This window comes from Ovis aries, chromosome 1 (assembly GCF_016772045.2).
Source record: "Ovis aries strain OAR_USU_Benz2616 breed Rambouillet chromosome 1, ARS-UI_Ramb_v3.0, whole genome shotgun sequence".
Classification (NCBI taxonomy): Eukaryota; Metazoa; Chordata; class Mammalia; order Artiodactyla; family Bovidae; genus Ovis; species Ovis aries.
In genome coordinates this window covers 108,546,192-108,560,474 of record NC_056054.1, presented here as the reverse complement: position 1 = coordinate 108,560,474, position 14,283 = coordinate 108,546,192, and the positions used below count along the sequence as shown (strand labels likewise).

At 46.2% G+C, this 14,283-nt stretch overlaps 1 protein-coding gene across 1 annotated transcript; it reads right to left on the bottom strand.

Annotated features, from left to right (window-relative positions):
* Positions 1-2,479: 2,479 nt before the first annotated feature.
* On the bottom strand, positions 2,480-5,913 carry CD1D (CD1d molecule; the record flags this gene model as incomplete). The annotated part of the gene is given in 9 exon segments (NM_001123001.1): positions 2,480-2,763; positions 2,860-2,959; positions 3,720-3,998; positions 4,714-4,992; positions 5,286-5,553; positions 5,855-5,873; positions 5,876-5,880; positions 5,883-5,894; positions 5,897-5,913. Coding segments are annotated over 9 exon segments (1,001 nt in total), but the record flags the coding sequence as incomplete, so codon positions are not given.
* Between the last annotated feature and the right edge of the window lie 8,370 nt (positions 5,914-14,283).

Below are 14,283 nucleotides of genomic sequence, written 5' to 3'. Positions count from 1 at the left end.
TCCCAACCCAGGGATCGAACCCACGTCTCTTGCACCTCCTGCATTGGCAGGCAGATTCTTTACCACTGACCACCTGTGAAGCCCCCAGAATCACCTGAGGGCTTTATAAAACACGGATGACTGGGCCCCACTCCTATGATTTCTCATTTAGTAGAGCTCATTGGCAGGGGGTGGCCCAACATAATTTGCAACTTTCCAGGTGATGAGGCTACAGGTTAGGAAACCAGTTTGAAAACCATGGATTTAGAAACTAGCTGCATTTCCACACATATCCTAGGTTTTATCTGCAAATCCAACACAGAAGATGTCAAATCTTAATTTTCTCAAGCAAAGACTTCACAAGCTTAGTCTTTTTTCTGGATGTTCAAGGGACTTGAGTGCCAAGCGACTACTTCCCTGGTAGCTACAGATGATTTTATCTTGACCTTCAAATTTCTTCGCATCGGGAAAGGCTGCTGTTCCTCTATGTTTCCTGCTTCTTTTGTCTAGGCTAAGAATAGAGCAGACAGCTGGGCCAACCACTAGTGCTCATGCCTGTCCAAATCGGTTCAGCCCAGCTCATGTATAGTCTCATTTAATAGCTATAAGTGGGAGAATCTGTCTCCTCCCACTCTGAAAAGAACAACTGGCCACGTGAGAGAAATATCACTACCAAAAGTAGCTTTTTCTACATTATATACCCACACTATGATCTCCTCTTTTAATCAAGTTACATGAAGTAAAAACTTGAGACACCTCTGTTTCCTACAACCTAACTTTTTTTGAAAATGTCTTTCTTTGTAAATTCAGGTTCAAAATAGAAGGTAGGTTCTGAAAGTGAAAGTGATAGTATTAGTCGCTCAGTCATGACCAACTCTATGTGATTCCATGGACTGTCTCCTCCGTCCAAGGGATTCTCCAGGCAAGAATACTGGAGTGGGTTGCCATCCCCTTCAGGGGATCTTCCTGACCCAGGGATCAAACCCAGATCTCCTGCATTGTAGGAAGACTCCTTACCATCTGAACTACCAGAGAAGGTTCTGAAATTCTCAATGTATCATTCAGGACAAACTTTTTATATCACAGACACAAACTGGGAGGCCTAGTGTCATCCAGCAGAGGTGTATTTGGAGTATCCCACATCCCAGAAAAAGCTGACTTAAAACTCAACATTCAAAAAACTAAGATCATGGCATCTGGTCCCATTATTTCATGGCAAATAGATGAGGAAACAGTGGAAACAGCAACAGACTTTATTTTCTCGGGCTCCAAACTGTGGTGGTTTCACACTGAATAATATTCAAACACACAGTATTATGACAGACAGCACAGGGATGGCATTCAGAGAAGCAGCTCCCCAAGAACTTGCTGAGCACATATTTTATTGGTAACTTATCTTGTAATCTTTAAGTGCAGGAAAGCAAGACAGAGACTAGAATTCAGGGATCAAGGAGGCTTCCTCTTAGAGGTCTGGAGGTAATCATATAAGAGTCGTAAGGAAAGGTCTTTGAAGATAAGGGGGTTTGTTCTGTGTACAGAACAGCATCTAGCTAATGCTGACATGTCAGTCCGAATGTCTGAATTAAGGGTGGGGGAACAGCAAGCAAGGAAGAGGGAATGAGTACTAAATTCCAGGAGATATTTCTGAGAAGTCAGTAAAACATGTTTCCCACACAGAATCACTGCAGATAGTGACTGCAACCATGAAATCAAAAGATGCATGCTCTTTGGAAGAAAAGCTATGACAAACCTAGACAATGTATTAAAAAGTAAAGACATTACTTTGCCAACAGAGGTCTGTCTAGTCAAAGCTATGATTTTACCAGTAGTCATGTATGGATGTGAGAGTTGGACCATAAAGAAGGGTAAGTGCCAAAGAATTGATGTTTTTGAACTGTGGTGTTGGAAAAGACTCTTGAGAGTCCCTTGGACTGCAAAGAGATCAAGCCAGTCAATCCTAAAGGAAATCAACCCGAAATATTCATTAGAAGGACTGATGCTGAAACTGAAGCTCCAATATTTTGGCTGACTCGTTAGATAAAAACCCTGATGCTAGGAAAGATTGAAGGCAGGAGGAGAAAGAGACAATAGAGGATGATATGGTTGGATGGCATCACTGACTCAATGGACATGAGTTTGAGTAAGCTCCAGAAGATGGCGAAGGACAGGGAAGCCTGGTATGCTGAGCAACTGAACAACACCCCACATATTGTACTGATAGGGTCGAAAACAACTGAACTGATAGGGTCGCAAAGAGTCAGACACGACTGAGCAACTGAACAACACCCCACATATTGTAAAGGTTTCTGTCAACACACTAATATAGGCTTGTTCACATATAATGCTAGACCTCTGTTTTTCTTGAAAAAAGGTGGGTTACAGCCAAGCCAGGGTCTTACTTTATACTTCACAAGGAACAGTTGCACTTGCTTCCTTGGAACAGGAAAAGTATCTTCCAGTTGACTGCATATTCCATCATTCAAATAATGACCACACATAGTTACACTGCAACCTTTATCTGCTTGTCCCTGAGACGTATCTGAGTTTGCACTACTTTTTTTTACAGAACTGCTTGGACATATACACTTGTAGTATACTAAAAGAAAAAAATAAACTTAAATCCTCTTAGCTAAAATGTTCAAAGTGTGTGAGAAGAGCTCCCTCTTCTCTGCTTCTTCAACGTAGCTCTCTTTCACCCTCAAATTCTGAGGGCTAAAGGCCTGAGATCCTGAAGTCCAGACAGATAGGTGTGGGCAGGAGAGTCACGAGATATCTTGATAGTGGCTGTGAGAGAAAAGAGAGACTATTAAGGAAAAGGGAAGAGGAGAAAACGTAGGCAGAAGGGTTGAGGCAGGGAGGAGATGGAAAGGAGAGACTTACCGGTGCTTCCTAAACCAGAAGACTAAGCCTCCAACAAACAGAAGGACGAACACCAGTATTACCAGGACGACAATCAAGCCCCTGGAGACACGTTTCCCGTCTGTGTGGGGGAATGCAGGATATGTCTCAGCCCGGGAATCTGTATCAGGTCCCCTACTATAAGTACATGTGAGCATGCCAGATGCTTATTTCTTGTCCTGTTTAATGTGCCCACTTGTATTCCTCTGAAGTTTTCAGATGCCCCATCTTTTTTGGGGGTCTGGGCATCTATAATTCGGTTCACTTCAGCATATGCTAGTACTCATATGGAGGAAGGCACTAGTTTCACAGCTAGTCCAAACCTGAGTCTAAATCCAGTTCTTCCACTTTCTAATGATGAGACTCAGGGCAATTTGACCTAGCTTAGCCTCAATTTCTCATCTGTAACATGAAAACAACAGTATCTGCTCAAAGGAGAGTTGGGATGATTGTTCATACATACTCTGCTGTATGCAGAGTGTTCAGCTCACACCAAGAAAGCACTCAATAAACCACAGCTATCTTTGTCACCCTGCCTTTCAAAGTCCCCAGTTCCCTCTTTCGGGGAGCAAATCTTCCTGGGATTCTGTACTTGCCACCTATTTCTGGATCTGTGGGGATTTTAGTCTGTTCTTTCTTGTATATGGAACACCTTGTCTCAATCCTTTTTGAGTACAGATCTTTATTCCTCCCCTTTGAGAATCCCTTCCTTCTATCACTCTTGGCTGGGGCTTCATTTCCTCCATCCTAGGTGTGTCATTTCCCTCCCCTTCCCTAGGCCCTCCCTCTGTGCTTGAGGACTATCACCTCCCATCCAGAGCTGGGTCCCAGTTCCTTCTCACCCCAGTACAGGATGATGTCCTGGTCTCCTAGACTGCTGTGCTTCACTCGGCAACTCAAGCCAGCCGCCTCCCCAGCCGCCACCTCCAGGGTTACTCGCAGATACCAAGTCGAGTCGGCATTGGGCATGACGTCTCCTTGTTGAGTGCCAGGCTCCTCCTGCTCGCCCCTCATCCACATCACCCACACAGGTTTTGGGTAGAATCCTGAGACGTGGCACACCAGCAGCAGACGGTCAGGCCCAGGACTGGGGCCACTGGAAAGCCAAGCCTCTGGCTTCACTGTATTCGACAGGAGAAGGAGACATCTTAAAGTGAAGACTCCGCATCAGAGGCTCTGGACTTCGCAGCAGGCTCATCAGTCCTACATGTCTACCTCTGGAGATGAACTCCCACCATTTCAATCTGTTTGTATTAGCTTCTCAGGGAAAGTCTTCCCCGATCCCCATTCCCTTCCCTGATCCAGTCTCCAGTAAATGCCCCTACTCTGTACTCCCAGAGCACCCTGTGTTCAGCTGTAACATACGTAGCATGTTTCTAAGTGTTAGTCACTCAGTCATGTCTGACTCTTTGCAACCCCATGGACTATATCCCACCGGGCTCCTTTGTCCACGGAATTTTTCAGGCAAGAATACTGGAGGGGGTTGCTATTTCCTTCTCCAGGGCATCTTCACAACCCAGAGGTCAAACCCGGGTCTCCTGTGTTGTGGGCAGACTCTTTACCATCTGAGCCACCAGGACACTGCTTTAACTATTCATCTGCCTTCTCCTCTCCCTCCTCAAGTACAGATCCTGACTGACCCCCAGGGTTTATCTAATTCAATTCATGGAACCCAAAAGGTACCTAATTAATGTTTGTGGAATGCAAAAATACCCTCACAGCTTATCCATCCCCTCCTCTTCCCGTGATGCTTAAAGGGATGTGAACCCTGGAATGAAACCCAAGATGGAGCCCCAGAGTGGAATGGAGGGCAGGGGGTGACAAAGGCAGGCTGACCTTGCTTCTCCAGCTCGGACTTCCCGGTCTGCATGAGGCCTTTGACCAACTCGGGGCAGATGTCATGGAGGAGCCAGTGCACCGTTTCCTTGGTCCCTTGGTCCTCATTGAGCACCTTGCAGACCACCTGGCTCCAAGGGGGTGCATCTGGGGCTGACACCCAAGACATTCCTTGGAAACTCAGGACATCCTTTTCTTGAAGTGCTGCACGTAAGAAGCTTTCTGAGATGTTCCTTGGGAGTAACTCACATCCTCCAGATATCTGGATCTCAAAAGGATCTGAGGAGAGGAATGGAAAGAGATCTATGAAGAGCTTAGAAGACTGAAAGGAGTTGAAGAAATTGGTGTGAGGGTTATGCAGGGGACCCCAAAGTTGATGTAAATGAGAATGGGTGACCTGCAGCGGAATGAACAAGCGGTATTTTGAGGACTCAAGCTGGGACCTCTCAGGCAGAAGTGGGACTCAAAAGGAAGAGAGGAGACAATCACGCAGGGCCAGAACCTCCCGGTTGGGCTTCACCATCCACTGTCTCCCCCTGGGCAGCTGTCCACGATCCCATCCCTCAGCTCACAGTCTCCAGGCAGCATTTTCACGAATTCCCGGATGTCCCTGGTGAAGCTGCTGCGATAAACCTGAAATGTATGCTGCAGCTGCTCCCACTGCTGGTCGCTGAATGTGCCCTGAGACCAATGCTTCAGGAAGCGGATGGTGCTCGACTCATTGCGCCAAGTATAGGGCTGCAGGTCCCCCAGCCACATGAGGCCGTCCGTGCGCGTCCAGCTGCTGTTGGCGAAGGAGGAGATCTGGAGGAAGCGGAAGGGGAAAGACGTTTGCGGGGCTGGAGAGAATACAGATCGGAGGAGCCGGGGAAACGGGAGGGAGAGCACAGAAGGGAGAAGCAAGAAAAAAAGAAAGAAAGAAACAGTTAGGTTTGGGAAGAAAGGGTGATGTCTGCTGGCTCTGAATCGATCTCGGTCTCCAGGGGCCAAGCAGCTGGAGGCAGGGAGTAACAGGTTCCCGGGCTGGTGGATCAAGCTCCCGACTTCTCGAGGTGCATCAGTCTCCGCCCGCCCGCCGCGATCGTCGGCCCGTTTCCCTGCTCGGCTCCCTCTCTCCGCCCTCCGCCCGGTTCCACTCATTCTCAAAACTCCCGCAAATCTTTGGAAGCCTCCAGAAGAACAGAAACAGCAAGCACCCCACGTCCTAGCTCTGCTCTCGGACGAATCTCCGCCCCCGCCCCCAACGCCCGCCCTCCGTCCTCCCCCAACGCCCGCCCACACACCCGGGTTTCCCGGACTGCCAAAAGCCTGAGCTTGAGCCTGTTGCAGGTCTATTCTTAAGCCTAGAGGCAGGCAGGACTCCCATTCTGGCTATCCCTGGACTTGCTTCCAAACCCTTCAGTCCAGGGATCACTTTTTCATCTGCCAGGCGGTCCCTCTTGTTAGGTATCTGAGCTGCAAAGAGCTGTGGTCCCAGCCACTCAAGTACTATGTTTCTCACAACCGGCTTGTCTAAATCTCTTTTTCCAACGTAGAGTACAGATAGTATGTGGAAAAACACTTTACAACTACTATTTAAGTTTTAAAAACAGCACATAAAGCTGTATCTATGGTATAACGTCTACCATGTTTTTCAAAACAAAGTTTTGAGTGGGAGGCAAGCAATGGATGTCTCTAGGCAAAGAGATTATGGAAGATTTTTAATCTGTTTTACATTTGTTGTTTTCCAAAATGTCTAGGAGTGCAAACATCATGTTAATGATAAAATAATAAGAGACTTCTCTGGTGGTCCAGTGGTTAAGAATACACCTTGCAATGCAGGGGGTGTTGGTTGGATCCCCGATCAGGGTGATCTAGAGTGATCTCAGCCTGCAACAGCTCCCAAAAGGGCTTGGATTCCCAACTAGAGATTGAGGTTGGATTCCAGCGGTGAGAACACCAGAGCCTAGCCAGTAGACTAGTGGTCAGTGACAAGGGCCCCGGCCTTCAGCTTTGCAGAAAAAATTTCCCGCAAAGGAAGAAAGTAGTGAAGCAAGTACCGTATTTACTGAGAGGAAAAAAGCACAGTACAATAGGGAGAATACGACTCAAGGAGAGAAAGTCACTGAGTTGCAGCCTCCTGGCAATTTCAATTACTTTTATAGGGCATTTCTTCCAGTTTTCCTTTGGCCAATCATTTTAATTTGCCTGTTTCACAGTCCATATTTGGTATACTTCAAGATCCTCCCATATGTGCACACACATCTCTTAGCCAAGATGGATTTTACTGAAAAAGCATCTGGGTAGAACATCCCTTAACATAACTCTCCTTTGGCCTCTAAGGAGAGGGAAATTAAATAGTCTTAGTTAGGCAGTATATTGTCACCTGGGTTATTTAACTCATATGCAGAGTACATCATGAGAAATGCTGGACTGGATGGAGCACAAGCTGGAATCAAGATTGCCGGGAGAAGTACGAACAACCTCAGATTTGCAGATGACACCACACTTATGACAGAAAGTGAAGAAAAATTGAGCCTCTTGATGAAAGTGAAAGAGGAGAGTGAAAAGCTGGCTTCAACATTCAGAAAACTAAGACCATGGCATCTGGTCCCATCACTTCATGGGAAATAGATGGGGAAACAATGGAAACAGTGACAGACTTTATTTTGGGGGGCTCCAAAATCATTGAAGATGGTGACTGCAGCCATGAAATTAATTTTTCCTTGGAAGAAAAGCTATGACCAACCTAGACAGCATATTAAAAAGCAGAGACATTACTTTGCCAACAAAGGTCTGTCTAGTCAAAACTATGGTTTTTCCTGTAGTCATGTATGGATGTGAGAGTTGGACTATAAAGAAAACTGAGCACCGAAGAATTGATGCTTTTGCTCTGTGGTGTTGGAGAAGACTCTTGAGAGTCCCTTGGACTGCAGGGAGATCCAACCAGTCCACCCTAAAGGAAATCAGTCCTGAATATTCATTGGAGGGACTGATGCTGAAGCTGAAACTCCAATACTTTGGTCACCTGATGTGAAGAACTGATTCATTGGAAAAGACCCTGATGGTGGGAAAGATTGAGGGCAGGAGGAGAAGGAGACGACAGAGGATGAGATGGTTGGATGGCATCACCGACTCAATGGACATGAGTTTGAGTAAACTCTGGGAGCTGGTGATGGACAGGGAGGCCTGGCATGACACAGTCCATGAGGTTGCAAAGAGTCAGACATGACTGAGCAGCTGAACTGAACTGAACTGAACTGAACTGAGAGGCTTCAGAGACAAAGCAGCGCAGGCCTCTGACCTTGCTTCTAACCTGCCTGGACACTGCCCTAACTAGGTGTGTCTGGAAGTGACTGGAAGTGACTGTCTCCTGTGAGTGCAAGTCTTACAGCACTGTAGATAAGATGGGGGAGTAATCTTGAGATTGTTGAGCCCCCAGAGGGGGCCTGGCCAATCAAGCCCCCAGCTTAACAACAATTCCAAGTTTTACATGACAAAACAAACAGCATTAACATGAAACCAGAGCTATAGATTGATGATGATATCAGTTTGCATCCTGGGATTATAAGCAGGGACCCCGAACTGCAATCTTTGAAGTCTTACCCATGGAGGGGACTCTTTGCCTGGGACCTTTTCCCAGATGGGACTTCAGATGTGCTGTGTCATGGGACTTCCCAGCGCTATTTGAGTCTGGATGTTCGTCAAAATCCAGTTTGGTGATGTATCCTCTACTGTTTCTATTTCTCTTTTCTCTTAATTTTAGTATATTGAAAGTAAGCTAGATAATTCTCTGATAAATATTTGTATTACTTATTTGTATATAAAGAGTGGATGATTTTGTTAACAAATTCTTTGAACCTGAGACGAAAGTGAAAATTTTTGGCAAAACACCTGCTATTCTTGTCTTGGAGTTTCAGTTCACAAGGAATGAATCTCTAATCGCTTTACCCTGGCAGGCAGGGAGAGGTCATGTACCCCCTACCTCAGGGGGACAAGCCCTCATGCCGCAACTGCTGAATGAATCACACGAGCTCTGGAGCCCACAAGATACAACTAGAGAATCCTTGCACTGCAATGAAAGATCCCACATCACAGCAAAGACCCAGTGTGCTGCAAGTAGGACCCGATGCACATGGCCAAATAAATAAATAAAATATTAACATAAGCCCTGATTTTCTCAGCTCTACATTGACAGGATTGGACTGGGTTGGCTAAATATTTTCAAGCTTTAATATCCCAAGATCCTTCCATCTCACTGTCCCCATCCCCAATCTCTCTTTCCTCCTGCCATCGTCCCTGAATCCACTCCTCCAATCTCTCTGTCTTCACTCCCTCCTTCTGGGAGACTCTCTTCCTCCCATTCCATCTCCCACCAGGCCTCTGCCTGCTCATTTTCTCCTCTGCCTCTTCACTCTCCAAATATGAGCTTCTGTTTTAAAGAACAGAGACAAGAATATGATGTGTTCCTGAGCAGCCAGCTCTCCAGTTATCACGTTGAAAATAAGAGCAATGAAGCCTAGTGGTTCAGAACTTCAGATCACAGTGAGAAAGAAATTCCCCTCTTTGGTGAGTCAGAACCAGGGCAGCACCTGGCACCTCCTGCCACCTTCTTTTATCCAGTCCATCACAACTCTCCTCTATTTTACCTCTTTTGAAATATCTCTTGCATGTGCCCACTTGTCTACATTTCCACCTCTACCACCATCCATTCTTTTGCCTCATCTTCTGAAACAGCTTTCTCAGGATACAAGATTGTGTGCAGTCTGACCTTGGTCTGCCTTTCAGCATTGTCTCTCACTCAAATCTCACTAATTTTGACCTTAGCCCAGAGGACATGCTTTCAGTTCCTCTAATATGCAAAGCCACTTCCTGCCCAAGGTCTTTGCACAAATAGTTCTCTCTGCTTGGCCAAATCTTTTGGCCCCCTCTTCCCCACAGCCGCTTACAACGCCTAGTTTTTTCCTTCCTCCTCACATCTCAGCTCGAAACTTCTTTTCTCAGAGGAGTTCTCCAGGCCTCCCATGCTGTGTGAACAAAGGCAGAACTAGGTCAGCCCCACCTCCACTCCTTGTACATCAGCTAGCTTTGTAAACCTTTCCTCCCAGTACATACCAGAGCTTGTAATTATAGAAGTGTTCACACATCTGTCTCTCTATCTTTTCCTTAATCCACTAGAGAATGGCCAGAATTCAAAGATCATGTTTTCTTCCTGTCAGGAGTGTGTATGCTCCTCGGCTCTGTCTCGTCACAACAAAGATTTGAAGTGATGGACATTAAAGCCCCCGATGCATCACAGCTGTCGGGTCTTGGACAAACCGTGTTATAGCTCTTAGACAAATCAGTGTTACAGCTCTATTTTATTTAGAAGATAACAGGAGAATCCATCCTTGAAGCGTGAGGGCATGCCAACCCAAAGATGCGAAGAGAAGAGAATGGAGAATTGCACCAGTGTGCAGCAGAGAGAGAAAGAGAAATAGCACAGGCATGCACGGGAGAGAAAGAGAGAGAAAGCGCTTTGGCTCCTCCTTTTAAATGTTTTTTCCTCCCCCTGGGCGTGCCCTATTCAAATTGGGCTTAGCCAGGAGTGCTGTTTGTTTTACCTGAGGTCTTCACTCTGGTCCTCGGACCTTGCTTTGACCTTCCTTTGTTCTATTTTCATGGGCTTTTCCTGTCCGTGTCTTTTAGCCACCGCCATTTTGGACTCCTGTTTCCTATTCTAACTACCTAACATTCCCCCCTCAAGAGATGGAAGGCCCAATTCCTTGGCAATAGGGGCATTGAGGTCTTTCTGGCTATTTCCTGCTGAGTTGGGATGGTGAGGGGTATTGGGCCTCCCCCTCTTACTAGTCTCAAGCCTCGGAGTCCTTATAGTGTGACCATCTAAGGGTGAGTGATATTTTCCATGGTCAGCTGTAGTTTTGTATCTTTGTTGAACTGGCACTGCATGTTTTAGCTTGTTGACCTGAGCAGAGACAAAACAGGTTAGACAATTGATAATACATGGAACAATCATAAACAGCATCAATATGGCATAACAAGGACTAGTAGGTGCATTAGCCAATACTAAATTCCCATCGCTAGGATGGCTCAAGTCACTCCTTATTCAGGGCTCAGAAGATTTATCTCCTGCCTGTTTTAGAGTACAGTCTCCACCAAGCTGTGTTGGCTCTTTAGAGCTATCCTGAGAAATCTTGTCTCCAGAAACCAGATCTGGGGGTGTTCATTAGAATGGCACTCATTTGTAGTTCTGAATAGGTATATGAGATCTCCCAGGGGCTCACAGGTATATTGAGTGTCCTTTTCTGTTTTCTTCCATGGCTTGACTCATGAGTAGTGAATCGAGGAATCATGTCCTGGTACCTTGACTGCTGTAGGGGTAGATAGTATTACAGGGTAGGGGCCCTTCCCTGTGGGCTGGAATTGAGCCTTCAGGGACCCATATTTCTAGACTTTAATTAGGACTTGAGTCCCTGGAGCATATGGTGGTGACTCCTTAGAAACTTTTGGGTCCTGGTTCATACCCCACAGCGGTGTATCCTGTTGGAATTGCCCAGTGGCCATGGTATAAGACTGGAGGGTCTGAACCTCTGGATCTAGGAAGAGGTCATTGACATAAACAAAAGGTCTCCCATATAGCATCTCATAAGGACTAAGACCAACCTGTTCCTTAGGGGCAATATGGGTGTGGGGGAGAGCTATTGGTAAAGCCTCCTTTCATCCCAGGGAGGTCTCCTGGGTTATCTTTTTATCGCTGATTTTAAGAATTGATTGGCTCTTTCTACTTTTCCTGAAGACTGAGGCCTCCGGGCACAATGGAGATAATAAGTAATGCCCAATGCTTTAGAGACCCTTGGGTGACCTTAAAAGTAAATGATGTCCCATTGTCACTTTGTAATGACCTGGGCAGACCAAATCTTGGACTGATTTTATGGAGCAGTTTTTTTGTTTGTTTGTTTTTTTTACCATCTCCTCAGCCTTCTCAGTCCGTGTGGGAAAGCCTTCAATCCATCCTGTGAAAATTTCTATCATGACTAATAGGTATTTATACCCTTGAGAAACTGGCATCTGGGTGAAGTCCATTTGCCAGTCCTCTCCTGGGTAGGTCCTGCGTCATTGGATGGGCTGGGCCAGCTGGGGTCTTTGAGCTCCTTGTGGGTTGTTTAACTGGCAAGTGGGACAAAAGGAGACCACTTGCCTTATGGTTGTTTGGAGGCCTGTTCCTCTGAAGGACCTTTCTAGTAATCTTTCAAGGGCCTTTTCTCCTAAATGAATGGTGGCATGTAAGGAGTTAACCAACTTCCATTTGAGGTTCCCAGGCAGAGAATGGAGTTCCTCCTTTTGCAACCACTCCATATGATCTTCTTGAAAGCCCTCACTCTTCGCTTTAAGAGTCTCACCTTCAGTATATGGAGTTTCTGGCAAATTAGTCTGGAACTAGGGTGGCAACCCCTATTAGGTCGTTGTTCTGTAATGCTGCTCTCTTAGCTGTCTGATCAGCTGCTTAGTTCCCTCGTGCCACTTCTGTGCTCCCTTTTTGGTGTCCTTTACAGTGGGAGACTGAAACCTCAGTGGGTAGATGGACTGCCTCCAAGAGTCTAAGAATTTGATCACCATATTTGATTGGGAATCCTTGGGTGGTCAAGTGGCCCCTTTCTTTCCAAACAGCTCCATATCCATGTAGCACCAGACAGGCATACTTGGAGCTCGAGTCAGGGCTATGAGCTCAGCTAATTGGGCTGAAGTACTTGGTGGCAGAGGCTTAACCTCTATGGTCTCAAAATTGGAGACTACTGCATACCCGACTCTTCTTTTTCCATCTAAGACAAAGTTGCTTCCATCGGTGTACCAGATTTCCCCAGGATTGGTCAGAGGATCTTCCGACAATCTCTCTCAGGTTTTGTCCAGTGGTCCAATGTTTCTAGACAAGAATGAAAGGGGAGAGAGCCCTCGGGGATAGGCAGGAGGGTGGCTGGGTTAAGAACCTCACAGGGGGATAGAGTGAGGCCTGGATTTTCCATCAGCATTACTTGATATCTGAGACATCCATAAATGGCCTTTTCCATTTAGGAGTTGTTTTACTTGGTGCCTGGTAAAAATAGTTAGTTTGCCCCTGAAAGAGAGTTTTAAAGCTGATCTTCTATCATGACTGCAATAGCTGCAAGATTTCAAAGGCGAGGGGGTGGGGGCAGCCTTGGGTAGTTGGATCGAGCCTCTTGGATAAGTAAGCTACAGGCTGGGGCTCAGATCCCAACCTTTGAGTTAACACTCCCAATGCTATTCCCTCTCTTTCATGGACACAAAGTTGGAATGCTTTTTCTGGGTCTGGCAACCTCAAGGCAGGTGCCTGAGTTAAGGCCTGTTTTAGTGTAGGCTCTGCCTTCTTTTGAGGAGTTCCCCACATCAGTGGGATTGAATCATCCTGTCCCTTTAAGCTTTCATCTAAGGGCTGGGCAATTAGACCAGAGTTGAGTATCCAGATTCTACAATACCCAGTTAGCCCCAGGAAAGCTTGCAATTGTTTTCGAGTCATGGGGGAGGGCAGCTGGAGGATTCCTTGTACACGATCAGAGGACAGCCTCCTGGACCAGTGTGTAATCTGAACTCCCAGGTAAGTGACCTTTGTCTCAACCATCTGTGCCTTAGCATGGGAGACTTTATATTCCCTTTCTGCCAAAAAGTTTAGAACCTGAATTGCATGTTGTTTGGCATTTTCCTCATCTGGAGAGCAGATTAATAGGTCATCTATGTATTGTAATATTTTCCCATTAGGTCCCAGGTCCAGATATAGGAGATTCCGACTAAGGGCCTGTCCAAACGGTGGGGGCTATCTCTGAACCCCTGAGGTAATACTGTCCAAGTCATCTGTTAGTGTTTTTCTCTTGGGGCCTCCCACTCAAAAGCAAAAAGATATTGGGATTCTTTACCAGTGGTATGCAAAAGAATGCATCTTGGAGATCCAGGACTGTAAACTTGGCACTGGGTGGGATTTCTCCCAAGAATACATAGGGATTGGGTACTGTAGAATGGAGGGGGACTACAGCTTCATTTATGATCTGGAGATCTTGAACCATTTGCCAGGTTCTGTCCTTTTTCTTTACTGAGAGGATTGGGATGTTACTTGGCAAATTAGTGGGGACCAATAGCCCACAAGCAAGGAATTTATTTATTAAAGGCTATAGTCCCTCCTGAGCCTCTCTTTTGAGGTGATATTGTTTCCGGTTGGGAAACCAAGTGGGATCTCAGAGGACAATAATGACTGGTTCAGCTTGGTGGGCTTGTCCAGGAATTCCCTGGTCCCACACCTGGGGGGTTAATTTTGTCCTCCCATAGTTTTGGGTTTCTCTCTATTGGAGAAGGTGTAATGGGTTCTTCAGTAGTAACCAGGAGCTGTAGGGCTCTAGGGGCTGAAAAGCTTCCCATCACTAGGGCGGTCCCCAGTTTAGTGAGTATGTCTCTTCCCATTAAGAGAGTAGGACACTTAGGGACCACCAGAAACTGGTGGGAAAATATTTGTCCATCCCAGCAACAAAGAAGTGCCTGGGTGAATCTTTTAATAGTTGTTTTTCCTGTAACACCCAAAACAGTACA